The sequence below is a fragment of the Talpa europaea genome, assembly GCF_964194135.1.
Source record: "Talpa europaea genome assembly, chromosome: 2".
NCBI lineage: Eukaryota > Metazoa > Chordata > Mammalia > Eulipotyphla > Talpidae > Talpa > Talpa europaea.
Window position 1 is genome coordinate 82,187,062 of NC_140068.1, and position 27,695 is coordinate 82,214,756.

The window sequence follows — 27,695 nt, forward strand, 5'->3', positions numbered from 1 at the left end:
TCACACGCGTGGGGCGCGTTGCCCTGCAAGGAAAGGAGACGATGGTTTTCAGTGTGATTTCTCCTGGCCTTGTGCAATCAGAATACATCTAATGCAAGCGGTCAGGCCCTCGGACAAAGGCGCAGGCGTCTGAGCTGGGGAGAAGTGGAGGTCTAGTTCCAGGCCTTTGTATTCCTCTCAGTTGGTCTAGGACTGAGCCCTGCACGCCTCCCCGCCCCCACCCCACCCCACCCCCCCACAGCGACCCCCAGAGGATCTAGCGGTAGGAGAAGGGCTGGGGTGTGACCTTAAGCTTTACATGGGTCCCTCTGGGCAACTAAAACCAGTTCCCTAACTCCCTCCCTCAAATAAATGTTCCCGCAAAGCTCTTAGCAGTTTCCTAAACACCAACCCTCCAACTTCTCCCCCACCCCCATGGCCAAGGCCCTTGGGGGAGGCAAAGCTGAGAGTCCCAGTCCTAATTGTAAATCCTCCAGAACATCTGGATCTTTATCTTCAAGGGACGTTGCAAAAGTCCTAATGTCTACTTTAAGAGGTGCGTGTATCCACACTAAATTTAGAGACCTATCTCACCCACCCCTACCCCAGGGGATTTCCCACTTCTTTGGGGAGGGTGGGGACAAAGGGTTCCAGATCTTATTTCATGATAATGCTCAAATGGAGCCCGCCAAAGAAGCTGAGCTGCCAGAAGTGAGAGATATTAAATGCATGAAACTTTATCCACTGGGAATAGTCCCAGCGTATCCAGACAGTAAAATTCAAAGCCAAAATACATCTCCTTTCACTTTGCATTATTTTACCACTATATGCCAAAACAAGTGCAAGGCTTGGGGTGGGGGGGAGTGCCTCATTCATAAAGCATCTTGTAAGAAAGCAATTGTTGCTGAAATGCGGGGAGCTGGTAACCACCCTCCTTGCCATGACCACTCACAAAGTTGTTTCAAGTTCAAACAGCAATAGCCAAAGAGCCCAAGGAAGTGCAATCTATTTAAAGGGAAGGCAATGCTGTCAAAATATTGGGCTATAAGATGCCTTACTCTTCTCCCCTAGAATTCTTTTTTTGCAGCTCTTCCTCCCCCAGAATTCCATGGTGAGGTATTTGTTAGGAACTAGATTCAAAGCTGCTTCAGTATCTTATTGGACACTTTCTAAATTATTCCCTTTGAGCTTCTTTAAAGAAGTGCACCTGCAGAATTCTGACACACAGGCTTTGATTAAAAAGGGATCGGATTTTTTCCTCTGTACCTTATAGATTGTGTAGGAAGCCCGAGTCCTCTTTGAAGAAGCTCATAAACCATGCGGGCAAAGCTTTGGAAAACAGAAGAGAATGAAATGGTACATACCCCTCCGAAGGAATTACATACTAATAACGTATTCATAGTGTGATTTTTTTTTTACTATAGTTCTTAAAATTGGCAGATGACACAAATATAACAAATGCAAGATGCTCTGTATCAGATGCTGGCAAGGCTGGGAACTTAACATTTCTGAGAGGAACTGATGAGTCTGAATTATAACTTATTGGTCTGGATCTGCCTCAGCCTCAGCCGCCGGAGCCTCAGCTCAGCTTGCCCGCACCAAAAGCAGCAGCCACGACAAGCTTCTCGTTGAGAGCCCCCCGCCCCTCCCGCCTTTACCCTCCCTAATTATGCAAAGGGCCCGGGCGCTGGGCAGCGGTGAGTTAAGAGCGCAGGGAGGGGCGGGGGCAGGAGGACCAAGGAGACTGAAACACAATGCAAAAGGGCTAACCACACTCATTTTCATCCCGGAAGATTCCCGTGACAGCTTGAGGAAGGGAGGGTAACGTAGAAAAGGGTGGCTGGGAGAAAGGTGAGGTGAGGTGGAAGGTTGGGGACTGCGAGAGTTTCCTAAAAAAATATTAAAAATTAAAAAGTTCGTGCGTTTCAGTCAACCAGCTCTCAAAGCATCGACACCAACAATGTTTCTCCGATTTCTTCCAATAAGTTAGCGGTTTCTCATGTTAAGTCTTATGTTTATTTTCCAAAGGGAAAAAAAAATCATGGTTTTCTTTTATTATCAGTATTACTAAGCTCGTAAGAACCGAAGTGGAAAATCCGGACGGTTGTCTCCAAGTGTATCTTGAAATAGACACTGAGAACCGGTATTGTTGCTCCGTTGTACGCCTCAGTTTTTTTTTTTTTAAAGTTATTTAGCTTTTTTTTTTAAATTTTGATTGTATGTGTATTCTACCTAATATAATTCTTCCAAAGCCAATCCAATATTTTAAAGCTAAAATTAAATTTTTCTGTTTTCCTTTTGTATTTAAAACATTTTTCCTTTTTTTTAAAAATTTTTCATTTCCTGTGTTTCTCCTCCTTGTCGCCAGTTTTACTACCTGGGCCTTCCCCAGACGTGTGCCTGTTAGTGGTGGTGTTGTTCAAGAACATCTTGTCCATGCCTTTGAGCGCCTCGGTGAGATAGTTCTGCAGGGCCGTGAGCGCGGCGCAAATGGCCGGGGCGCCGAAGCCGTGCGTGATGAGGCTGAAGTGCGTGAGGCAGCTCTGGATGCCGGGCTCCAGGATGGGACTGGGCCGGCTGTTGCCAATCGGCGTCCGGTCCTGCGCCAGCAGATCCGTAAATTCTTTACAAAGTTGCCTGCAAAGGGGTGGGAAGAGGACAGGGAAAAAAAAAAAAAATCACGCTGGGAGTCGCAGTCTTTGGCATCAGAAAGAAGACGCTCACACAGGCCCAGAGGCGCCCGCTAGCCCAAGAGCCAAAGAGCGAGGCTAATGTGGGCGATTCCGCTCTGTTTGCTTTCCCAGCGCTCCCCCTACTAGAGCAGCTGGGACTGAAAGGAAAGAAGGTGGAGAGGTTATGCCTCCCTTCCATCCCAAAGCCTTGTCTTCCGCCCACCCCCTTTTAGTTCTTCCCCTTTTATTCCAGAACCACGGGTACTCTTCTTTGGGAAGTCTGCTAGGCTTTATCGTTTGGTTTTGAATAGTAAAATTTACCGCTTACCTGGCAGTTCTTTTAAAATCCCTTTCCCCTCTTCTCCCTTGCCTCTCCAACCTCTTGGTGATCAGGCTCAAAAAGCCCTGAAAGATTTAGGCCCCTGGGCCATAAGCCTATCCCTGGCACAGAAGCAGATTGCTGGAGCCTTGCATGGCCCAGGGCAAGCAACTGTTTATTCCAGGAGAGAATGCTGATTCCACTCAAAGCAAAAATCTGTTTACCTGCGTATTTGGGAGGGAGGTATTTTTCCCTCACCACCACCCCCACCTTTTTCTTTCAAGTGTAGGCTACTGAAAATCTTTGTACAACAGCATTGCTGTCAATATAAAAGGATCCCCACATTGTTTAAATAAAACCTAAAGGTAGATAGTTAAGACACTGGGGAGGGCAGATTTTTATTTGCTGAAGCCTTTTCTTTCCTCAAGGCACCTACAATTTAGAGGTATCTCCCAGTCTTAGAAATCCTGCATGACTAACTATAGATTGAGCTTATTTGAGAGATTTTTAATATAGGAGGTGGACAGAAGCGTTTTAAGCCTGAAGGTCCAATGGCTTGGCTTGGCTGGCACTCAGAGGTATGGTATCCCAAAAGCCACAGCCTTTTGCAGACTGGCAGACATGTCTTGTCAGCCTGCTTCCACCTAGCCTTTGGAGTGGTAAGAAAAGAACAACTATGGAATGCCAGCCTCAGGTTCTTCTGGGATGGTCTCAAACTTGGTGTTTCCTGACCTGGCCAAGGGGTAAACAAGGTAGGAACCTGGAGACCAGGTCATGTGAAAGATCCTGGGTCATCCTTTCCTAGGGGATTACTCCTAGGAGTACCTAACTAGTTGGAAAATACCTCCTAGCTACTGCAGCCCTTGAAAGGATTTTTTTGTTTTAAGGCTAGTGGGTAGAAAACAGAAATAGACAACCCCTCTATATCCTCTCTCTACTGGTTTCTCCATTTGAAATGCACACACACATCCTCACAACCAGGTGTAAATATGTAACAGTCCTGACCTCATTAGGTCAGTTCTTAAGCCAGAAGTACCCAGAATCACCTGTGGGGTTCAAATGCACACATCCAGGCTCCCACCTCCAGTGATTCCAATTCAGAGGGTTTAGGGCTAGGTCTATAAATACGTTGAAAAAGCTCCGCCAGATGATTCTGACATCCAGATTCAGAAGTGCGGGCCTAAGACAAGCCACAAGGCTTCATTCAAGGAGGAAGTTACAAACATTCCTTAGGGGGAAATGACAGAGTCATTTGTGGAATCCTGTTATCTAATTTATACACTGGTTCTATTTTGTCCCCTAAGTACCTTCACTCTTTTATAAAGAAAGCACCGGCAAGGCCCCCACCACCAGACAGCAGCAGGGCAAGGGATAGAAGGAAGATTTACTGACAAAGATCTATTATATTGCTAATTAGTACATTAGAGGGAAATCTTCTAAAAAAGAGGGTGGATGCCAGGTTTTGATCATTGGAAGAGATGCTTAAAGTCTTTACTTAAGTTCGTACTCATTACCAAAGTGCCAAAAAGGAAATTCTGAACTGGGAAGAACAAATGCTTAGAGTCAAACATTTTAAATCTTCAAAGCCCAAACCAGGGTCTGTAAGCAATTAAAGTTCTGGGACATTAATATTTTTTGACCCTGCGGAAAGGGGCAATCAAATTCCAATCACGTCTCAAAAACATCTGGACAAATTTGAGCAAATGATTTTTCAGCCTTCCATATATTTCTTTAAATTACGCTGTCAACGGAACAAACCGCGTCCTGCAGCACTAAATAAATGAGCTCCGCTGTTTGGGCCGCGCCTGCAAGAGAAACGTGCGGACGCACGCAGCGCCGCCCACTGCAGGCCTGAGCCGGCCATAAAACACCAACAATATGACACCGAAGCCAAAGACAGGAGTAAATCAAATAAATAGAAAACCCACTGTAAAAGTTCAAATGAGCTCTAGACCTAAATTTAGCTAGAGATTTACTATTTTCCCCTCTGGAGTTGTAGTAAATTTTACGAAGATGCCAAACAGCAACGTTGGAAAGGGAGTAATTAGAGCTGTGGGTAGAGATGGGTACACGTGGGTGACATATAGACACCTTGAGTGAGCACTCCCTGGCTGTGTGAATATGGTGGGGCGATCTGAAACCGGGGCAGAAATACACACCTAGAGGTGAAGGGAAGAGCTGGAACAGAGACCCAGGAGGGAAATGTCAGCCTGGCACCCTGAGGGGTGTGGACAAGACTGTAAAAAGCCTGGATTCAGATTAATGAAGCCATCCTCCCCAGAAATTGGAAATAAAAGACACTGAAACAAACCCATACCCTGTAATCAACTGGGGGAAAGGGTGGTGAAGAGGGTGCAGGAGAGGGAAGGGGTGGAGTTAGGAGGGTTTCCAAGCCAGCAATCCACAGGCAGGAAATGCCACTTCCAGAGGACCCACTGAGCTCCTTCTCTGCGTTGCTGTTTTTCATCACTTCCTCCCAAGGCAAATGGCCCAGTCGGACAGGAGTCAGGGGTGAGGTCTAGGGGTGTGGGACACTCACTTGGTAGCCAGCAGCATGTTCTTTCGGGAGTGCAGGTCACTGGGGTCCGTGTGCTGCCGGTTCAAATACTCAGAAACAGCTTTGGCGGGAAACTCCGTTTCACAAATGTACCCAAAATCCCGAGCTAAATGAACAGCTTCTCCTGAAAAGGTAGCAGCAGAGGTGATAATGATAGCATCCAGTCCCTAAATATCCCAGGCCAGGAAAAGGGCCCCAGTCAACTCTGCTATAATTTACTGAAGAGACCAGCTGTTGAGGGCAAAAGCAAAGGTGAGACAGATGCCCAAAATAAAAATGATTCTCAGGTCACAATTAAAGTTGATGGCACAGACTTTGCTTCTGCTGCCCGCCCTTTCCAACCTCTCCTTGATCATCATTCCAGTCAAGTCCTAGCTCGATTCCCTGAATAGCTTCAGATCTCCCACACCCAAAGGTTTGCCTTCAGAGAAAGGTGGTCATAGAGATTCAGGGGAGCCAACTTACAACTGCACCTAAACTGTTGTCATGGCTGGATATTCTGAGTCAGATACCCCCCCCCCCCGTTTTTTAAAGCATCTGTCACACCTGCTTAAAATCAAATTTTAAAGTCTTCCTATTTTTTGCATGATCTTTTCTTTTACTATAATTTTCTCAGGAAAAATCTTAATACTATATGCAAACAAATTCAAGTGTATATATGTATGTATAAGTATATATTTCTATCTAGCAAAGAAATACTTATTATTCTTGTCAGTATCACTGCTGTTTAGGTTTCAGATTTCTTCTCTTCGGAAGTTCCTGTCATCATCCTCCTACTTGAGGACCTTCTACTGCACAAAGATGACAGAGCAGCTATAAAAAACCTGGGCATCCGAGGGGTTCCTCAGTTAAGGGACTCAGCAGTCTTTTTTTAAAAAAAAAGCATTATGACCCTATAAAGCCAGCCTTAGGGGTTCAAGGGAAGATCCTGAACACAAGAGAGGTATGTTGAATTACCTCAAAGCTTCATTATTTTTAAGGTGTATGACTTCCTTTTAATCATCATTATCATACTAACAACAAAAGACTTCAGGCCTGTGCTTAAATGATTCAGAAAGCTGACAACTGTCAACCAAATGTTGGAATTTCTGTAGGTTTCCTGGTTTCCTCCATGCCCCATCCAAATCCCTGTTTGGGATTGAGATTACCTTGACTGCTTTTCAAAATGAGGATAGTGATATTAGCAATTCCCTGAAGGGCAAAAAAGTAAAATCCCCAGGCTAAGAGTCAACCATTAGTAAGTATGGTCTGCAAGATTTGGTGACTGCTGCTACTAGAGGGTAAGGTCTGGCCAGGCAACTTTGCCTTAATGATGACAAAGTGCAAAGCCTATAAATGTGATGACTTTATGGTTGCTGCATAAATATTCTAAGAGTCCCACCTCCAAAAGCCAACTCCCCACAGGAGTGTCATAATATCACATCCATAAAAATACATGAAAACCACAATAAATGAAATTCTACAACTTCCTCCATTAGAACCTACTGGCTTTAATTTCCCATTCCTTCCTTATCCCACAAATTCAACTGCAGATCTAGTTTTTCTAGACTGTATAACGGATCCTGTTTATTATACCATAAATATCATCTCCAACTCCAAACTGATCAACAAATTAGAATGTGCTTAGTATAAGTAGAGCACTTTAACTCACAATTGATGAATCTATGATGAAGATCACACATGACTCCTCTCCACATTTCCTCACCCTCCCTCCAATTTTCTCTTAGGCAGTATTGGCTTTCTTAAGTACATTTCAATAACAAAAAGTCCCAGGTAATCAGTAGGAGACTGAGAACTGTGGGTGGTGAGATTTAAACTAACCATTAGGGGTCACAAATGCAATAATAATTTCAGAAATTGACAAGGTGTTTTCTATTCCTGAAGATTTCTTCTATTACTGAAGATTCAGGTGAAAATTTTGGAAAGAAAGGACAGATAGAGTTGATCTGCTTAGAGTGACTTTTGCAAGATTTCATACAGAGGGTGTTTCAGACATAGTGTCCAGCAGGTGGCTGCAGAGGTGACCCCTGCACTGGCTTGGAGATTGGACCTGAACATTAGTTGGAGCTTAGGGACCCTGCTGCATGTCCCTTGGCCTCTTTACAATTGCCAGCTCCCTCTAAGTAAAAGGACCTTTGAACTTCTCTCAAGCAGCCGCTTGACATCCAACTCATAAGGGCACGACAATCGCAATGATTTCCAGTTAATCATGAAACGTGTAAAATGTCAGCCTTCAGCCTACAGTTAAGCTCAGCCACTTCGTGAAATGGCCACACGTCTTGCTTACCTTCCACCAGGGAGGTGAGTAACGTGACATTTGCTGCTTTGCGTCTGCCCGCGGGTAAATTCAAACCGATTTTTTCTAGCCTTTCTCGCAAAGATCTCCCCCCATTTTTCGATTTGGCTCTGAAATTGCAAGAATTAACATTCTGATTAACCTCAGAGTGTTCCTGAAACAAAGTTTAGACTTAGCAATCTAAAGCCCAGTGGAGCTTGAAGAGGTTTTAACTTGAGGTTAGCACATTTTCCCCCTTCCTTTTAGTTATTTGCTGATACTTTGCTGAGGTTTGCTTAATTTCTGCAATACAGAGCATAAAAAAAATTGAGTCGCTTTCTTTTTTTATCTCGTGAGAAAAAAAAATGATACCAGATGGGAATAATTAGGGTGTAGGTTGTGGGTCCAGAGAAAGTAGAAGTTGTACATGCACACACACTTTCCTTGTCATGGAGCCAATGAGGTGAGCAGAAACTGGGCAAACACAACCTAGCTGGAGAGAGGAGAAAGACTGGTTCAGAGAGAAGGCACCAGATTGAAACAGGTGGGTTTTGCTCAGAAGGGGTCAAGAGCTGCTACAAAATGGAGTCAGGTTAAAAGGGAAAATAAGACTGAAACATGAAATCAATGATGTTGAAAATCGTAACAACAGTATAAACAATTTAGGGAATTTAGTTATGTGATCAGCACTTTACACTGATTATCTCACTTAATCTCATACTAAGTTTTATACACAGGTGCTCAAATACCCAGGGGATGATTGAAAGATACTTGCATACTCTGGAGCTGAAAGGACTCACTTGAAAACTGAATAGAAGTAGAGCAGAGCAAGAGGATTCAAAATGAAAAACGTTCCTGGGTCACACCCTTAACTCCGCCCAAGGCTGTCCCTTGTAGGGAGGATACGGGCAAAAATACAGGGAGAAAAATTTCTCTGCCCTCTCCTGCTGTATTACTCACATAAGCACTTTTAGGAAAGAAAGGACTCTCAGTGCCCAGAGTAGGCTACCGGGCCTCCCTGGTGGCACAAGGAGTTAAGTACAGCATTATGAAGCAGTCTGCAGCCTCTGCAGCCCCAAGCCTCTACAGCCTGAGTTCCATCCCCAGCCAGGGAGCAACCCACATGGCACAGCAGACCTCTCCTGACTCGCCTGCTGCTCCCTTCATCAGTGCATTTCAGTCAATCTGCCTGTTCTGCTCCCTACTCTGTCTCTGGTGAATCCTCTCACACCCCCACACCTCTGGCCTGTACCCCAGTTCACGTATGCATAAATAAATAAATCTTTAAAAAAATAGGCTACCTTGGAAATTTCATCTCATACAAAGTCACCTTCTTCTAGGGACACTAACAAGTGTTCAGACATTTGCAGGAACTTTGGGGGAGACTTTGAATGTCAAGATGAAAGCCAACTTCCCCAATCATTTTCCACTACTTGTTTATGGATTATCTTCCTCCAACATGGGAGAGCATCTGAATGGTACTGAGGTATAATTATTAATACTTCCAAAGTTGTATCATTGTGCTTACTGGTGGTGGTGTTACTGAAGTAAGCTTACGGATCTAGAACAGTTTTTCAAACTTACGACTCATTCATTGGTAGGTCGTGAGATCAACCTGGTTGGCGGCCAACAACATTTAAAAACAATGAAACTGTACAAAACAGTGTACAAAACGAGTATCAGTGTACAGTGCAGGTAGGAAGGCGGCTGCTCAACGAAACGTGTTTTTTCCTCAGTGTGTGTGGTTCTAGGCCCCACGCTTAGGCTAGGCAATGCCCTGAAGGTGTCCCGCGGGATGCATGGAAAGGGGCGCCAGGAGCAGGACAGGGAGGCGCAAGTTCCCAGCGTCTCGAAGCTGGCGGGAGGGGGCACGTGCGCAGCGCGGGTCCGCAGTGCGTGGGTCCCTTGGCGGCAGCGTTTCCACGCGCGGGCAGAAACACTTGGCGACCGACTCTCTCCGCCCGCGCAGCTCAGGGGGCGCGCTCCGACCGCCCGGTTGCTAGGCAACCGCGTCTAGCTGCGCCTTGGGTATCAGCGCGAATCCCCACCATAGACACGCTCCTGCATGCGCGCGCGCGCGCACACACACACACTCATTAAAAGACTTTTTTTGGGGGAGGGGGGTGTTTACCTTCTGAGGACGCCACCGAGGAGAGATGCGTTGAGGCATTCGGGGGGCGAAAGCCGTCTCTGCACTTCCCCCACAGTTACTTTGTACTTTGAAGTTGAACTGAGAAGAGACAAACGGCCGGGCACCGAGCAAAACACCTCGCCAGTGTTGACGGACATGCCTCCCAGGAAGCCATCTTTATTCATCATCAGAGAAGTCACAGATTTGGGAGGAACAGGAACTAGAGAGAGAAAAAATATGCCATAAAGGTGACCGGGTTTCGATCCTGGTGACCGGTTGATAGAATGTGTCCGTGCGTGCGCAGGGGCGAGGCCACAGGACAGGCGCCAAGTGGAAAGCTGGAGGAGGAAGTGTTTGTTCCAGTGAGACCGCGGTGCGTTCAGAGCACTGTGTACAAACAAATGGAAAAGCCATCACTCCTCTGGAAACTTACCCCATTTGGATAGTAGACATGAGTGTCGCTTGCCACAGCTCCTCTCATTACACAAATCAAGAAATCACACAATCTAGAACTTAGAGTTTACTGTGAAGCCAGGCAAATCCTATTCCATTATGTGGAGCTGTGTGACCTCAGTCATCTCACTGAACCTCTCTGAATCCTAGTTTTCTTATGTCTCCTGAAGATAATGACATTTGTTGCTAAGGCCTGAAGGTGATCGCCCACCACCAGTGATAAAGTGGGAATACCCATGGTCTTCATGGGAACCGTCTTTCTTCTTTTATTGGACCCAAATCTGTGGTCATTGTGGGAGAGCACCAGGAGGATAGAGCCTATCAGGCACTTCGCCCAAGAACAGCCAAGTACTATCTTTAAGATGGGAAGAGCTGCTCATCTCTCTAAAGTGGATCCCATTTTCCCCTACATCTTAACAATGATTCATTTAGAAATGAACCCAAATGCTTTTCTTCAGTGAAAGCAATTCTGCAGTGACATGAATTTTGTTTACAAATTAACATAAAGCACCGGCTGGTGATTGTTTGGAGCAGTTATGATTTACAACAGGTGCCCTGATCAATCAACCAATCACTCTAATTCATATGAGCAGCGGTCTTGCCTTGCCCCAGTTGTTTCATTTCGGCAAGTAATTGATAACAAACCGCACTCAAGGTATGTTTTATGCAGGAGTTAATAAGAGGTGACAGCTGGTTGCCACTGCTACCCAGGCGCATTCAGTCTCTCCAGCCTGTATTTCTGTTTAATTGTGTTTCTGTGTCATCTGCACCTCAGGAAGAGGCGGGTCTCAGAAGAATCAGAAGGCTGGGAATGAGGAACAGTTGAATGAATGGTCAGCCTCTTGGTTCCCTGGCAGTCTCACTCCCTTGGACTTCTATACCTCTGAAGCCCATTCTCTATCTGCAGGCTCTAAAAGCCACTGGGCTGGCCACTTTTGCCATGCCCTATACCTTAGCTTCTTTAATTCAGATATGAATCCCTCAAATCTTCAAACATTTTGTTGATCACCAGTCCAGGAGATGAAACACACATCTAGCATGGAAAAGGAAGCTTTAATTCCTCCTTTTTAAATAAGCACTGTCTCATCCCATAACCCTGATAAGGAAATGATATGCTCTTTCTACCATCTGGAGCCTAGAACTCTACATGTCAAACAAATCATATAATCTCCTTTGGATAGAACAGATTTACCAACACTGAGTATTTTTGTAACACCTTATACTCTTTGGCACAGATTCCAGCATTTAGACCTCCTGGATTGTTTAGAGACTCCTAATAGCTAGGTAGGTTCCCAATCTTTTACTTACTATGAATTGTATTCAACCCTTTACAAACTCTTTGTTAATAAAAGGGCTTTCCTGGGAAATGGATAGGGAGACTCAAGCATTCTCTTTTGCTGCTTCTTAGTAGATATTTTTAGATTTCTGGATCTGTCCATGGAGTCTTAAAACCTTGTCTCAGGACAGATGATGATATAAAATAACAAAGTGGATCTGCACCATATAGTGGTGGGGACACACACTGAAAGGGTTATTTTTGTTAATTCCCTTCATCATATTCTCATCAATGAAGCTCCTTCCCATTGGACAGTGAACCACTGAAAATTCAAAGTGTGAGTATTAATTAAATTTGAGGAAAATATGGAGTTAAAGTGACTAGACAATGATTGGGGTGGGAACACCCTGTTATTTAATTCCCTTACACAACAACATTTGCATCTATTTTAATTTATCTTACTCTTCACAGCAGTCATTTCCATATTTCAGATTCATAGTCAAGTACTATAAAACAATTTATGATCATGGTAACTGGCATTAGATACCTTGAAAAAAACTTTCCCCCAAATATAGATGACCCTTAGTAGTTCTTACATGGGACGAACTATAGAAATAAATTTTATAAAACGCTCATCCTTGAACTGCCAAAATATCTGTATAGTGAAATGCTATTTAGAAGGAATATTTTTTAAAAGAAACCAAAGAAAGTTGGAAGTAGAAAATTCAGTTTCTGCATCCCACACTGGATAACTGAATGTCTCCTGAGGATTAGAATTTTACCTGCTGTCCCTGATGCCAAATCTCTTGAAAAGCCAGGCCTTTGGAGACACTTTATAACCTGCCCTCTAATTTCACCATTGTTAATTGCCTGATTTACCTGACAAGAGCTAGTTCCTTTGGGGCATGTAAATTGCTCCCTCCGGTGGGCTATACCATTCTGCATATACATTATCACCGAAATAGCACCAATCCAGTCAGCTTCTGTCAGCACACTGCAGTCTGGGGGAGTCCCCAAACCCACCCCCCCAGCAGACTATTTGAGCAGGCATGCTTTAGGTTATATTCCCATTTTCTAATTTAAGTATCAATCATGTTTCCATTCTCTACTTACTCATCCTCAGGTTCTAAACCTCTCTCCTACTCTGGCCTTAGCACTGGTCCCCTAGATTAGACCCTACACATTTCTTGGTCCAACTTCCCTTCAAGTCCATGGCACTGTTACCTACTTTCCTCTCCACTCTTACACCTGCTTAGTTCAGCTGATTAACCCCATATTTTATTCTCTTTGTCTTTTCCCTTATGCTTTGCTCCAGCTTATCAATAAACCCAGAGAGCAACAGGGCCCGGTTGATTTGTTAGTAATTATGAGCACACTGTTCCTGCTCACAGATCCCAGAGATGACTAAGATAGGTTTAAAGCGACAGCAGGAAATGGTAAGGAAATGGAGCATAGCAAAACTCAGCGTGAAGCTTTCAGTTCTTTACATGTTTACAATTTTCTGTGCATACATTAAAACTGTTTTTTTTTTCTCTTTAGTTCTCAGTTGGATAGCAGGACCAACTTCTGGATGTAACTTGCTTCTCTCCCCTTTCTCTTGCATTATATTGGGGAGAAGAGAAAAGGTAGAAAAACTAATGAACATTTCATTACAGCAACTGGAGTTTTATTCAAGAGAGAGAAAAGACAACCGATTAGATAAAATATTATTCATTAGTAGATGAACAATGGAACCAAAGTGTTAACAAGCCAGTGCCTCATCTGCACTCTTTTATTATTTTAATAATTTATTTTTATTTATATCTTTTACATCATTGTGTATTCCCCATAAAATTAACTTAAATGTGAAACCAGAGCTTTGAGACCTTTGTGTTTGACTGGGAACAGACCCTCCATGGGTCTGATGTGTTGGTGGGGAAAAGAGAAGAAATGAACCCATCTAATAGATTTAAGAGTATGTCCCTCTGAAAGGGAAGCCTCCATAAGGCTGAACATGCTGGAAATAATTCTCGCCAACATTACTTCCTCACACTTGCATTCTCATCTACCTGGGGACCAAATTTTATTCCACATGTATATATGGTCATGTATAAACATGAGCCCTGAAATCCTGGGAAGAAAAATAAAAGGGCTCCCACAAAGAAAGCTGAAACATTAAAAAGAAAGAAAGAAAGGAGAGAAAAAAGAAAAGGAAAGCTACAAACACCCAGTCTTGGCATACTTTACAGGCAAAGTCTCAGAGGCTGGAAAATGAGTTGGGTTCCATCATTTGGGCTGTGGGACACTGAGCAAGTCATTTATCTTCTCTTGTCTCAGTTTCCACGCTGGGGAATTTCCCCACTGGGGGGTAGGTTGGATGTGAAGGTTGAAGAAGGGTTTCTAACCTTTACAGCACTGAAATTCTATGAACTCTGATTACTCCCTGGGTGACTGGTATGTATCTCAAAGCTTCTAGTTGAGCACAATCTATTGGGATCCAGTTCAGCTCTGGAAAAAAAAAAATGAGCCTCTTCCTTTGAGAGGAAACTCCTGCCTCTACCTGGTTTTTACCTTCTAGGTTAGAAGGAAGAATCCCAACTGAACCCATTGTAATTGAAATTGGCCATTTCTTTACTCCGTCCCCCAAAGTAAATCTACACCAATTTTAGTATTTATGTGGGGAAGGGGCCAGAACTAATGGGAAAAAAAGTGGGAGAGAAGGGAGGTTGAACTGAAACTAACCAAACAGGATATCCCTAAGACCAATGAAAATGCCCCACAGTCACAACATTTAACCTTGGACTCCAGCCACGCTAGCCTTTCCAAGAAATCCCAGCATATTTTTTGCTGTCTAAGGTGTCAAATTGATGGCATATTGGCCTATGATTGCACCAAAAACTTTTTCTTAATGCCTAGGTGAGCCTGTTTTTAAGGGAGGCTATATATAGAATGGTGTCAGTCATCATTTACATTAGCTGGGCACCACCCCGCCCCCGCCCCCGCCCCCAGCCCAGATTCCTAATCTTAATGGAAGTGAGAGTTAAGAATGATTTTTTAATGTCTCGTTGGATTTTTAGACTGTTAATGTACCGAATCCTTCTCATTATTACTTTATTGATTGCTCATTGACCAGCCCCCTTCAAATCGTATTAACCACCCTCTGCCGGTTTAGATTAGGAGAGTTTAAAAAGCACCTTTCATTACTCCCCCCACTTCTGCCATGGAGTTGAGATTCGTAGCTTAATGGGAGCTCTAATGGGGCAGCTAAGAGGAGAGGGGCCACGGTCCCTGCCGATTGCATTAATAGCTCAAAGGGGGCCAATACAGAAAATTAGCCGTAAACGAGCTCTGGAGATCTTCAAATGAAAGAGCCATTTATCACGCTGGCTACCTTCACTCCACTCGTTTGCTCTCTCTACTGGGAACAACTCATTTCCTCTTAACTAAATTACTTCAGAAATGTCAGCTAAACCCAGATAGCAAACATAACAAGCGAGCTACCCTATAATCTATGGGGTGATATCAACACCGGTGAAAAATTAGACTGGTTAAATTTTAGGTTTTCCATAATGAGAGAGGGAGAGGAAGAGAGAGAAAGCATGGAAGACAGGCAAAGAGAGAGAGTCCCTTTATGCTGAAGGCTTCTGGCTTCATAAACACAGAGGCAGATGTCCAAAAGCAAGTTGGAGACTACACTTTTATTTATTAAGAAGGTAGAATTAAAAAAAAAAAAACAACTCTCTAAAATCCCACTGGAAAACACGCAACAGAATTTAGAATATTTAGTTCAGAAAACTTTCTCACCCCCTCTTTTATGACATTAATCTCCTGGACACATCCCTCGTAAAGGTGGAGAGGACAAAGATGGGGCACCAGGGAGGTGGAAAGGAATGAATGAACCCATGACCTTATTTTAAGTGGTTCATAGTAATTTAGAAAAATAAATCAACCATTTATTCCTATATTGCCCATGGCTCTCTAAAGACAAAAATATGATATTAGGATCTTTTCTTCATGTAATAAGGCAAATATCTGAAATATTAATGGTGGAGTTGACCTAACACTTCATATTCCTATTATGCCCCCTAAATCAATAAAGTGCCTGGGGATGGATGGGGTGTCACATAAATGTTTTAGGTTGTACATTTTTAAAAAGGTTTTTGGGGGTGATTAAAAAAAAATACTCCATGTCTCCAAAACGGAGCCAGCAATTGCTGTCAATATTCTCCTTTTCTTATTCCTGGAGTTACCCTTACACATAAATATTTATATTTCACTGACAAACATATACAAGCTCTGAAACCAAAATATCCCACATCTAAGAATATTCTCAACTCCATTCTGTTAGGCAAGCTAAGTTCCAAATATTTTCATTGGCCTCGTTATTATTAACATTTCTGATTGGGCCTCTGGTGGGCATGGCCCACCATTAGCCCAAATGCTGTTTCTAGGATACAGAGCCCTGAGTTTGGAGGCTCTAGGTTTCCATGAAAAGGGAGAGGGAACTAAAACAAAAATGTCAATGGAGTAGCACCTCCCTACTGATTAGTCCCCATCCACCAATCAAACAGCAATTAACCTAAAGGGAAGACCCAAGGGGAAATGGAGAAAGTGAGCTGTCAGCACAGTTGCACATCTAAGCATCAAGCCAGGGTGGCCCACCAAACCCCAAAGCTGGCATTACAAACCTAAAAGATATCATCTGAAGGGGAGAGAGGGGGAGATGTTTGGAGCAACACTTCAAATAAGCAGTTTTGCCCCAAACCTTCTACAATTCTTCCTCAGGATGTTCCATTCCAAATTCAGATGGTAACACTTCAAGTACAGCTTCCCCCTCCCACCACTTGCCCCTCAAAGCTACTTTTTCTGCCTTCATGAAAGAAGAAAATTTAGAATCCTTTGCACTGGTTGGAATCCTTACTCCACAGCCCCCCTACTCTACCCGTTTGACGCTGGATTACTTTCCAAATCATCTTTCTTGTAATTGTTTTTGGGAATGTCAAGTGGTTCAAGTGAATCATAAATGACTGAAGCTGGGGGTTGATGACACCAAACAGACTTTCTCCCTCAGTGATGGGAAAGAGTTACAGTAGTTACAAGTGTATCTCCAAATACCAGTTCTTGTGATAATTAAAGATTGCACAGTTTACACATTCAAGTTCCTAAATCTGTGGCATGTGAGTGACATTCGGGCCTTTCGGCAGCCACACTAATCGCCAGGCATTCTCTCAGTGACTGTCAGAGAAGAGGGGGAAAAATTAAGCAGCTGCAATACGCCCGAAATGAGTTATTGTAATTACATTTAATTAGTTTAATTAGTTAATTATTTTGCTTACAGCTGTACAAGAGACTGCAAACATTTGTTAATATCACATGCCCTTTAACAGTATGGGGTGATTCCACAGTCACACTAAATCATGAATGCATATGTAGGAAGATTTAGAAATGTGCATAGGCTGTCTCAGCTTCTCAGGATGCGCATATTTAGCAACACATTTGGCACAATTAAAAAAAAGAAGAAACAACTCGTAAAGCACAGAGAACTGGGAACAAAATTACCACCAAAAAAAAAAAAAAATCAAATACAAGAAAACAAGGAAAGACCTTTCTCAATGACAGGGGTTTAGCTCAGTAAACTCCAGTTATCAAAGAAATAATTATAACACCTTTTTGAAAGCAGTTCTTCCCGACCAGTTTCATACATAATGGTAGTTCAAGTACGTAAGAAGCATCTAGGATTGTTACCAAAGGTACTATGAGAAAAATGGCAAGCTGCTATGCCTCTAATCTTTCTCCTCTGGGTTTTCGCCTGTAGTGTTCCCTCCCCACGCTCATTTCCTTCTGCTTGACATGCCCTTTCACCTATTCAGAGAGCCTCCGTCCTATGATTCTAAACAAATATTTGTATCTTATAAAATAATGAATTCCCCCCCCAAGTGAAAACTAATTACAAAGACATGACTGCACAAGAAAACTTTGCATATTTGGGGGGTGGTGGGAAGATGATCCATACCTTTTTTTATGACAGACTGGTCCAATAGATTCATGCCGCTGTTATTGGCATCTTCAACTGACTGTGAATATAAAAACATCACTATTCAAATTGACTGGATATTAAAGAATCGCACACATAAATCATGTCATTCCAAACTGGAGTTTCTGTTATTTCCATTTATATTAATTCACAAAGGGAGGTTTTATTATTATCATTATTACCTCCAAATCGACACAGAAATGAAATTCACCCAAATTATAAATTCTTCCAATGGAAGAAGAGGGAAAAAGGAAACTGTGAAGACATCTGGGATGCAGTATTGGTTTAGTTATTATATTAACCATAGATATTACATAGACACATAAACTTCTATATTATTTGCTCTTATGAATTGAGAAGATTTGGCAACAGCTGAAAGATTTTCACCAATATTAGTAAGAGCAATTTCTGTTTTCAATTCTATCCCAGTGCATCTTAACCCCAGAGTCATTTTGCAAATACATAATAGTTTACATTATGGGATTTTAATTAAAGTCTGAGCAATTTGGAATGGAATGCAAACAGCAACACATAGGAACATGCTTGCAAGCGCCAGGATAGCACACCCACTGCAGTCCACACAGGTCCCGGTGTGCTATGAACTTCTCGCTGCACAATGACAATCCCTTGGGGGAACCTGCGCAATTTGCTCCCCCTCCCACCCCTGCTGCTGCTGCTTCCCAGCAAGGAGCACACCTGTTAGGAAGGCAGTAAACACAGACAGAGAGAGGCTGGGATCCTCTCAGTCAGCACCTAGGTAATGGCAGGGAGTATTCATCCTCTGTGCTACAGTCTCATCCCGGAGAAAGAGAGTTTCAACCCTGGGTGTTGGCAGCACTTCTGAGGGGAAATAACTGTTGGAATGAGTTTCCGACTGTCAGGACGCATGGAAAACAGAATTCTGGCTGTGCATCCCAGGGCATCCAAAAGCAATGGATTCTCCCCTCATCCCACAAGCAAAATAAATGCTAGGCCTTTCTGATAAGTACAGCTGCTTTCTTTGACCCTTAGAAACCTAAGGTTGGGCCAATTTGTCATCCACTCTACAGAGGAGTAGAGAGCAAAGGGTTTGAGAGTGAGGCTGTGTTTTCACAGCACTTCCCACCCACTCATGCTGTAGCCCCAGACAGGGTGTGTGTTCATCACAAGGAAGAGACTGTCTACCCCAAACAAGCAGCACATTAGAAATGAGATGATCTAATCATGGAGGGGGCATGTTAATTTGTTTCTTTTCCTTTTAATAGTCAGTCTTCTGTTCTAGGAAAGGTGAGGAAAATTGTTATTCTCCATAAGAACAGTTTTCCATGTTGCAACATGCCATGGACCTCTTAAGAAACCAGTAAAAAGCTTTTCAATAAAATACTTCATGTACCTTTGAAACTCCTGCAGAGACCCCGCCACGCACACTCGTGTGCACACACACACACACACACACGATTCACTACTGTCTCTGCTCACGTGTCTACAGTGGTGGCGTGTCCACGCAGGACAGAAACACTGTCTTGTGCCTGTGGGCGGGGAGACCCGCGATCTCACCGGCTGGGACCGGTGTGCCCCCACACCTCACCCTCACGTCCGTGCGTAAATATGTATATACGCCTCATCAGCGACGTGGGGTAGTTGTGGTAGTTAATGAGAAGGCTCTTGTCTGATTTTCTATCTAATTACGGCCGCCTGCTGGGTTCTTGTACAGGATATTCACGCAGCATGCTGGCGCTTAATCGTCACAGGGAGGATCGTAAAGATTTAATTAGGACTGCATGCGGAAGCGCAGAAAAACAACTCAGACTCGTAATTACTAGACTTCTTTAGTTAAAAGTGATACCAGGGGTTGCTTTAAGACACTAGGGTGTGTGTGTATGTGTGTGTGTGCATGTGTGTGTGTGTTGGGGAGGGTGACTTAACATCCTTAATAAAACGCTAGGTTTATACTCATGGGTGGTAAAGGTTATGAGAGGTAAGGGAGCAAAGCTTGGAAGAAGAAAGAGGTGTTCACGGCAACTAAACAAACTCCAAACGAGGTGTGAGCTCAGTCCCTCTTTCTTTCTGATGCTGTTTTTTTTTTTCTTCTGAATTCTTACCGCTGCTCCCCTCACCATACACAGTCACTTTCACACACACTCAGACACACACACAAACACACGCACGCACACAATGAGTGAAATGTAGCATACCCAGAACCCAAACAGCGATTTGCTAGTTTAATAGCCCCTGTGAGTAAATTGAAATAGAAATTGACAGGGTTTTATAGTTTCATTTAAAAAATATTAGAAGCATTTGGTTAATTAGCTTTCCTCCTCTTCTCTCATGGTCGGGCGGTGGCCATGTGTATGCGTGCGTGTGTGCGTGTGTGTGTGTGTGTGTGTCTGGGTCGCACAACATCCCTCCCAGGTGAGTACCCTTGGCTGCGAGGCCCACCAGCCCGCAGCGCCCACCGGGTCTGGTTCGCCGTTGGGGTGGGGTCTAGGGTGGGGGTGGGGATCGGGTACACAACTAAAGTCCCTGAGATGGAAAACTGACCAGGATCCCAGCCCAGGCACGCTCAGTCTTTTTTACAGACCAGTCGGGCACAGCCGATCTAGTCAGTAGCTTCAGGAAACCCCCGCTCGGTTCTTGTAAGTTTAGGCCGCCCTCCCCCGCCGCTCCAGATCCCTAACTCAGAAGTGGATCCTCGCGGATGGAGCGGTGCAGCCTCCCCATCCAGAGCTCTAGTCCTAGGTACTTCTTCCGAGTCGTCTTTATCACCTGCCCCAGGTCACTTCAAGCACACCCGGCCCTCAGAAGGTCTGCCACCGCCGAGGAGTCAGAAATCAGCTCAATCCCAGTAGTTTACCTCCTGGGACAGGCGCGGGGTGAGTCCTCCCGGACCGCTTAGCCTGGACAGTGGTCCAGCGAAGGTTCCCGCCCTGGCTTTCCTACCTAGCCAGGCTATGGTCTGGGATATGCCTATGGGGTGAACAAGAGCGGAGCCGGGCAGATGCGAGCACCTGGGCCTGCACCTTCTCCTGCCCAGTGGGTTCTGTCCACTTTCAGGGCACAACTCTACGGCTGCGGGAAGCTTCCACAAGAGTGTTTTCCCAAAAGCACCCTGACCTGGCCCTATTTTCCTCTTGCCTTTGGCCTTTTGACCAGACACTCAAAACCGTTCACAATTCTAACTTGAAAAAATATATAAAACTAAAGAAATCTGTTCCCTCTTTGGGGGGAATTCCTATGTAGGGTCTCCTGAGCCCCTCCGCCCTCAGGGTGGTGGTGATAAGGCCAGTGTTACATTGCCAACAGCAATGGTGATGAGTTGATCCACTTTCATTATCTAGCACTTTGAACCGTACTCAGAAAGGTTAATTTAAAAACTCCCCTCCCCCAGACACATTATCCGAATGCATTAAAAAAAAACTATTAAATATTTTCTTTCTCATGCCATATTTTGAAAGAAGCAATATCTCCAGACAGGGACAGTCAAATTCAGTTAAATCAACAAAAAATATCATTCTTATTACTCTGGGTAAATCCAGCCACAAATCAGGTGATTCTGTCATTTTTGGAAATAACAACTGAATTTCCTTTAAAACAATAAACTATCACACACAGCATTGCTGCTGTCACCACATTTTAACTTTTCAAAAATACCTTTTCCCCCCCAGCAAGATAAAGACGGATTCAGGCACCCTTTTCCCGGTTTCATTTCATTTTCCTCTGCTTCAGAGGTATGTCTAAAATGATGCATAATATATACAATTATGCCAATGTGACTTAAGTCTCAATTAAATACCTTTCAACCATATTTATCTTTTCTGGAGATTATTTAAATTGGGGAACAAAAGGAGACCTGTTCAGAATCACCCAGACAGTCTTTAGAAATCATTTCTTTGATGTTTCTTTGTTTAGTTTAACCAAGTATTCTCAACCAAATCAGGCTCCATTGTGTAGGTTGCAGATGGGATACTGGGTGGGTGGGGGAAGTGTTTGGAGCCTTTTGTTTTAAGATATAAACAGGAGATGACTTTTCAACTGGGAAGGTGGCATAGGGGAGAGGAAGGTTTTAATGGAGGGGAAGGTCTGGAGAGGGATGTAGAAAATATTGCTCCAGAGTTTAATGGACCAAAAGGTGAAAAGAATCTCCCCAATGGTATGCATTCTCATGGGCTCCCAAACAGAATTATGGCCTTCTGGGTGTCTCCCCACAAATATTCCATTTCTTGGGTGATGACTCTGGCACTCAATTATCTTGGGAAAGGTCTCTACAGTTTATGAGACATTCAAAGTGAGATCTGGCTGGTACAAACATAGTGTATGGGTATTTTCCCCCAATGTGCATTGTCATGCTTAACAAAGTCTTTGCAAATCCAGCAGAAACCCCTAAAGCCTATTGAGGACGCTGCCTCCATGCTGCTGCTGCAATCCAAGCCCCTAGGTGTCTGCATCTTTATGTGCCAAGTCAGTGGGTCAGGCTCACTCTGGGACACTGTCGCTTGGGGAGGGCTGGGAAGGGTATCCTGCTTGTTCACACAAAGCACAAGCAAACAGGAAGTTGGCTCAGGCAAGACAAAAACATTTAGCCTTGATTCTGATCCTAAACTATGAAGACACACATATATATTTCTCCTTCATGGTTTCATTTCTCGTGGTTTTGGGTTTCATATTTGGACCTCTAAAAACCGCCTCTGTAGAACCACCTCCGTATACACAGACAGGTTTATATGTCGTGTCCAGCTGGTCCTGGCCTAAACCTGAAAATTACCTGCCCCAAAGGACACAGAGCTGCCTCCCCCTCGCAGGACATTTGCTACTTATTGTCGTTTTCGTTTGTTTGTTTGTGGTTACCTGGACGTCTTCCATGCCGGGATGCCCGAGGCCGTGCAGCGAGAGGCTGTCACCCATGCCCGCGTCCAGGCCGTGGTGCGCGGAATGCAGCAGCACATCCGGCCGGCGGACGGAGTGGTAGTCCCTCCGGGGGTCGAGGCCGGAGAGCTGGGGCAAGGCGGCCCGAGGCTGGGGCAGGAGAGAGCCGGCTTCTGAACCCACTTCTTGCCGCTGTCGTTGGCCCCAAGGGTGCTGCTGGGGCTGGTGCAGTGGATTCAGGGAGTAGGGGTCGTTGACGTGGGAGTAGGGGTCCTGGCTCTGATGGTAGGGGAGAGGCTGGTAGGGGGGCGGGAAGTAGGGTGGCTGAAAGTCTGACGATGGGGTGTGGGACAGCGGCGGGGCGCTCGAGTAAGGTCCTTGGGACACCGAGCCCAGCTGGGAGAGCCTGGAGCTGTGACTCGGGACGCCATCGTGCCGGTCCTGGGAGCGAAGAGAAGAGAGGAACAGAGGGAAAGTGAGAGGGACAGAGGGAGAGGGAGGGAGGGAGGGAGAGGGGGAGGGAGGGAGAGAGAGAGAGAGAGAGAGAAAGAGAGAGAGAGAAAGAGAGAGAGAGAGAGAGAGAGAGAGAGAGAGGAAAAAAAATACAAGCGACAAATGGAGAAGCCGGTAGGTTCTTCTTGGAACAGGGGAAGCAAGAGGCTGAAACTTAGACTCCCAAGTTGACTCAGAGGGCACAAGATTTCAGTAATTCCAAACTCGAGGCTGAGGGGGGGGGAATGGGGAGAATCACCCACTTAACCAACATCTGAGCTTTCTGTTGGGAGTGCAAAGTCAGCAAATGGGTGAGGGCAAAGTCACTGTGGATGGAGGAAAATTTTAAATTCTTTAATTCATTAAAAATACAGGAGTCTTACATATGGTACTTACTCCTTTCAGTGTTTTAAACTATTTCTCCTAATGCTTCCAGAGGACCAAAAGCATAACAAATAAAACTTCATACTATTTGGTGTGCTGTTCCTCCTTGTTCAAAACCAACTTCTGCCTCCTCTGGCAACCCAGCGGGCTGACTTGGAGCTCCCCACACAACCTGATCATTTCGGGAGTTCCCAGGAATCTGCCTGATCTGAGTTTCCAGTCATCCTTCCCTCCCCAAGAGGAATTAAATAATTTAAATCGTGTTTGAATGAACAGGATCTCACTCGAGATCATATCCTGAGCCCATGTTAAAATGAGCTGAGCTGTGGCTCACAGGAGTTATTTCTGAGGTGGCTTTTCGATATCCAATGCCATTGTACTCCAGGGCATGAAAGTGAAGGAGCTGGGCTTGCAAGAGGGGAAAAAGCTCAGACAACTTATTGTTGGTCCTATCTGGAGTGGTAAAGTAAGTGAAAGGAGGTGGGGGAGATGAAGTGTGTGCGAAGGGAGTTTAAGTTTCTCCCTCTCCTCTGTGGAAAAGCCATGGTAAAGTCCCCCATGGTTCTTTTTGGAGAAACAAGTCACCTAAATTTCCAAACTGCAGTGGCAAATAAAAAGTTTTCCTGTTCGGCCTCCCCCCTCCCCAGCTGACTCCTGGAGCTCAGAAGGAGAACACACAATGCAGAGAGAAGCAGCTGCAGCCTCGTCCAATTATGGTGCTAAATTACCAAGCCAAAGGCGCTCAAAGGAAGACAGAGACCGAGAGAGTGACACACACACACACACACACGCACACACACAGACACACACACACACACACACACACACAGAGACGGAGAGACAGAGAGACAGTAAGAGGAGGGAGCATGCAATTCTGGTACAATGTGAATCCAAACTCACCATGGATGAATAGGTGTGGACTAACATCTGGAAAAAAAAGCCTGGTTACTGCTCAAAATCAAACAATGATATAAAAAAAAAATCAAGGAGTCCAGCAGAGAAATGAGCTGGACACAGAAGCCGAGCTTGAGGTGTTTCCAGGACAAGCCATCAAAAAAAAAAAAAAAAAAAAAACCCTCCCAACCCCCAAACAAGATTGGCGATGCCTGTCACACACAGACAGAGCTGTTCATCGTTCTTTTGCTGTCTTTTTGGGCCTCTTTTCTTCTGCTGTTCTTTGGGGCTCCAGATGCAGTCCTCTTCTACCCGAAGCTGGGCTCAGACTGCTCCGGCGCCCCTTCCTCCCTCCGCTTGCCTACACCGCCTCATAATAATTGATATTCATGACTATTAATATTACACGAGTACTTTAAAGGGAGAATGGAGGACAAATGGAGCGTGAAGCAGCAGCGAGCGCAGAGCTCCCCTACTATTGTAAATGACGTTCATTCAGTGGAGAATTACTAGATGTAATCAGACGAGGGGGCTGGCAAAGGCAGACTGGGGAAAAAGTTTAGCAGGAAAGAGGCAGAACTTCAATTAACTGAGCCAGGGACACGAGTAAAGCAGCCCCTGCTCCTTTGGACAAGGCAGTGAGGGAGAGCATCGCTGGGGGCTTGTAGCGAACGTAGGTGTCCTTGTTCCTGAGAGGGACTTTCCTAATGGGAAGAATTGATCGCCCTAGGTGCTTTGTGTGCAGATTAAAAAGCAAAATAGAAAGGCGTTGCCTCATCATTTGGAGGGGAGAGAAAAGTAAACCAGTGGGCCTGGTTGTTTACAGTGACGTTTGCAGACTTCCACTGAATATGGGAAATTATGCTTATTTATTAAAGGACAGAGGGGAGCAGGGAGCTTTTCATCCCGTGGCAGCCTTTCTCTCCTTAGTGCTCGCACCCTCTTCCATTTTTACCTCGATTTAAAATATATCCAATCAATCTTCAGGTACACTAAACTGATCCTTTCCAGGCAAAGCCGGGGGCAACAGAAAACCTTTTTGGATGTTTCAGGAACCCGTTCAACTGGCTTGACTGCCATTTCTGTTAAAGTTCAACCTTCCCGACTTAAATAGGCTCCTTTCCCCGGGTTAAGGGTTCTCCTTTTTTTTTTTTTTTGAGCACAAATTTAGGTGGCTCGGAATACCTGCAAGCTTCTGACTCTCGCCTCTCTTCCTCCTCCTGGGCTCCCTTCTCTCGCCCCTCCACCCCTCCCTCACCTTCTCTCCCCGCTTCTTCCCTCTCTCCCTCCTTTCCCATTAAACCAATTTAGTTTTCATAAAGATCGACTTTTGCCAAGCGTACTTTTTAGAAGCCACTGAAATCCCTCTATGCATCCTCGGAGCCATTTGCACCCGGGCCCCATCCCCGCCAGTGTCATGCCCACGTCGGGCGCTCACATTCTTTAGGGAGTTCTAGCGCCTTCGACTTTACCATTATCTCGCCTGTTAGAGAAAGAAAAGGAGGCCGAACCGAAACAAACCCCACCAGGCGGAGGCGCGGCTCTTCGTTACAGTGAATACACAACCACAAAGAGGAAAGGAAAACCCCAATCGTTCCTCAGAAAGATGAATTCATAGTCTCTCTCTCTCTCTGTCTCTCTCTCTCTGTCTCTCTCTCTCCCCCCCCCCCTCCTTGGCCCCTACTCTATCTGCCTCCCCCACACCCCAAAATTAGGATTTAGGGCTGCCCAGCTGGGGGGTTGGGGCGCGCGCCGGACGCGGCCAGGCGGCGGGACACGCGCGAGCTCCGCGGAGCCCAGTTTGCCCGGCGGGGCTGGGCCCGCGGCTTGGGGGCAGCTGCCCAGCCGCTTCCGCGCGTAGCCGGTTCCTAGTATCCTCCAGGCGGCTCCCCGCGGGCTCTCCGGAGTCGTCCTGCGGCCGCCGGGTCGCGTCCTGACCCCCACGGGCTCGGGCAGCCTCCGTGCGTCCCGCCGCCCGGCTCGCCCGGCCCCGCGCCGCCTCTGCGCTTCGCCCGGGACTTTGTTTCCCTTCCTCCCGCCTCTCCAACTTTTCTTCTGCGCGCTCCAGAGCTCGGCTCGCCAGCCTCCACCTTCCCCCTCCCCCTAGTTCTGCCTCGCCTTTCTTTTCGCCTTTCTCCAACTTTTTCTTTCTTTCTTTCTTCTCGTCCTCGACGTCTCCTCGGAGTCTTCTCCCCCCAGCTCCAGCCCTCTTCCCGCGGCTGCTCTAATCCGGGGTCCCCAGGCCCTCTTCTGCCCCGAGCGAGGTTCCGCCGTCTGTTCCCTCCCGGTCCGACCGCGCGCCCCGCCCGGACCCCGCCCGGCCCGCGAGCGGCGGAGCCGCCCCGCCGCCGCGTCCCGGCGCCGACACCGAGGAGGGCAGAGCGCGCGCGGCCCCGGCCCCGGCCCCGGCCCCGGCCCCGCCGAGCCGGCGGGCGCCCGCGGCCGCGGGGCCACCTCTCTGGCCCGAGGAGGAGTTGCACTCGCCTCGGCGCTCGAGAACGGTGCGCACTGAACGGGGGCAGAAAATTTCGTTAAGAACGCCCAAACACGAGTCGGTTGCGACCTCTGTTTGGATGCACTGACCCTCAAAGAAGCAAAACACAAGAAAAAAGAAAAGAAAAAAATTGGCTGCTACGGCTCCTTGGCTTATGCTCTATCGACATCCATCCATCCATCCATCCATCCATCCATCCATCCGTCGGTCCTTCCATCCAGCCATCCAGCCATCCATCCATCCATCCGTCTCTCTACCTCGCTCCTTCTAGTTTTCCGTCCTTTACGTGGATCCGTTTGTGATCGATTTCAGAGATTTTATTGAAAATAAAAATTAAAAGCCCGAGTCTGTTACGAATGAGGCTTGAAAATCTAATTCTCTCCCACACTCAAAACGAGGAGAGCTTCTGCCTTTATCAAGTCTCTATTTTCTCTGCCCACATTCAGTAGCACCACATTCCCCCTCAGAGCCTAAAAGGGGGCGGGAGGGGGGGCGGTGAGGAAGAGAGAAAGAAAAATAAAGGAAAAAAGGAGAAATCTCCTAAGTTAAAGTAGTCAGATTTCAACCTTAAAATCCTTTTCCAGAATAGCGAAGTCTCCCCAAACCAGCTTTTCTAAAAGTTAGAGAAAGCTGAAAAACCCCGGCCGGAAATCTGCGAGTAAATATCTTTAAAATATATATCAGTTGGGGTGTCAAGAAGCTCAAATTCTCTATCTGCAAAGCTCTAAGATGCATCTGGGGGTGTAGGCTCACCTCATAGATATCTTCGTACTTGACATTCTCCACGAGCTTCCAGAGCATGATGGCAGCCTGGTCTCTAGGAGGTGAGTGCATTCATGTGAGGAGCAGATGTCTGGCTTCTCAGGACTCCGCTGTCTGTAATGATCCATCTATAATTGGAAATGGGGGATACA

General features: G+C 45.6%; 1 protein-coding gene across 3 annotated transcripts; it reads right to left on the reverse strand.

Moving 5' to 3' along the window:
* Positions 1-27,615, reverse strand: TFAP2B (transcription factor AP-2 beta; the record flags this gene model as incomplete). 3 transcript variants are annotated; one of them, XM_084228338.1, is made up of 8 exons in its annotated part: positions 1-23; positions 2,357-2,616; positions 5,510-5,651; positions 7,815-7,933; positions 9,934-10,153; positions 17,655-17,715; positions 22,500-22,958; positions 27,535-27,615. In XM_084228338.1, 8 exons carry the CDS (start codon positions 27,613-27,615, stop codon positions 1-3), a joined length of 1,365 nt encoding a protein of 454 aa, XP_084084464.1. The 3 variants fall into 3 exon arrangements, with proteins under 3 accessions (XP_084084464.1, XP_084084462.1, XP_084084463.1); XM_084228336.1 differs by lacking the exon at positions 1-23 and adding an exon at positions 24,294-24,320 and having other exon boundaries at positions 1,800-2,616; XM_084228337.1 differs by lacking the exon at positions 1-23 and having other exon boundaries at positions 1,800-2,616.
* Positions 27,616-27,695: the final 80 nt, after the last annotated feature.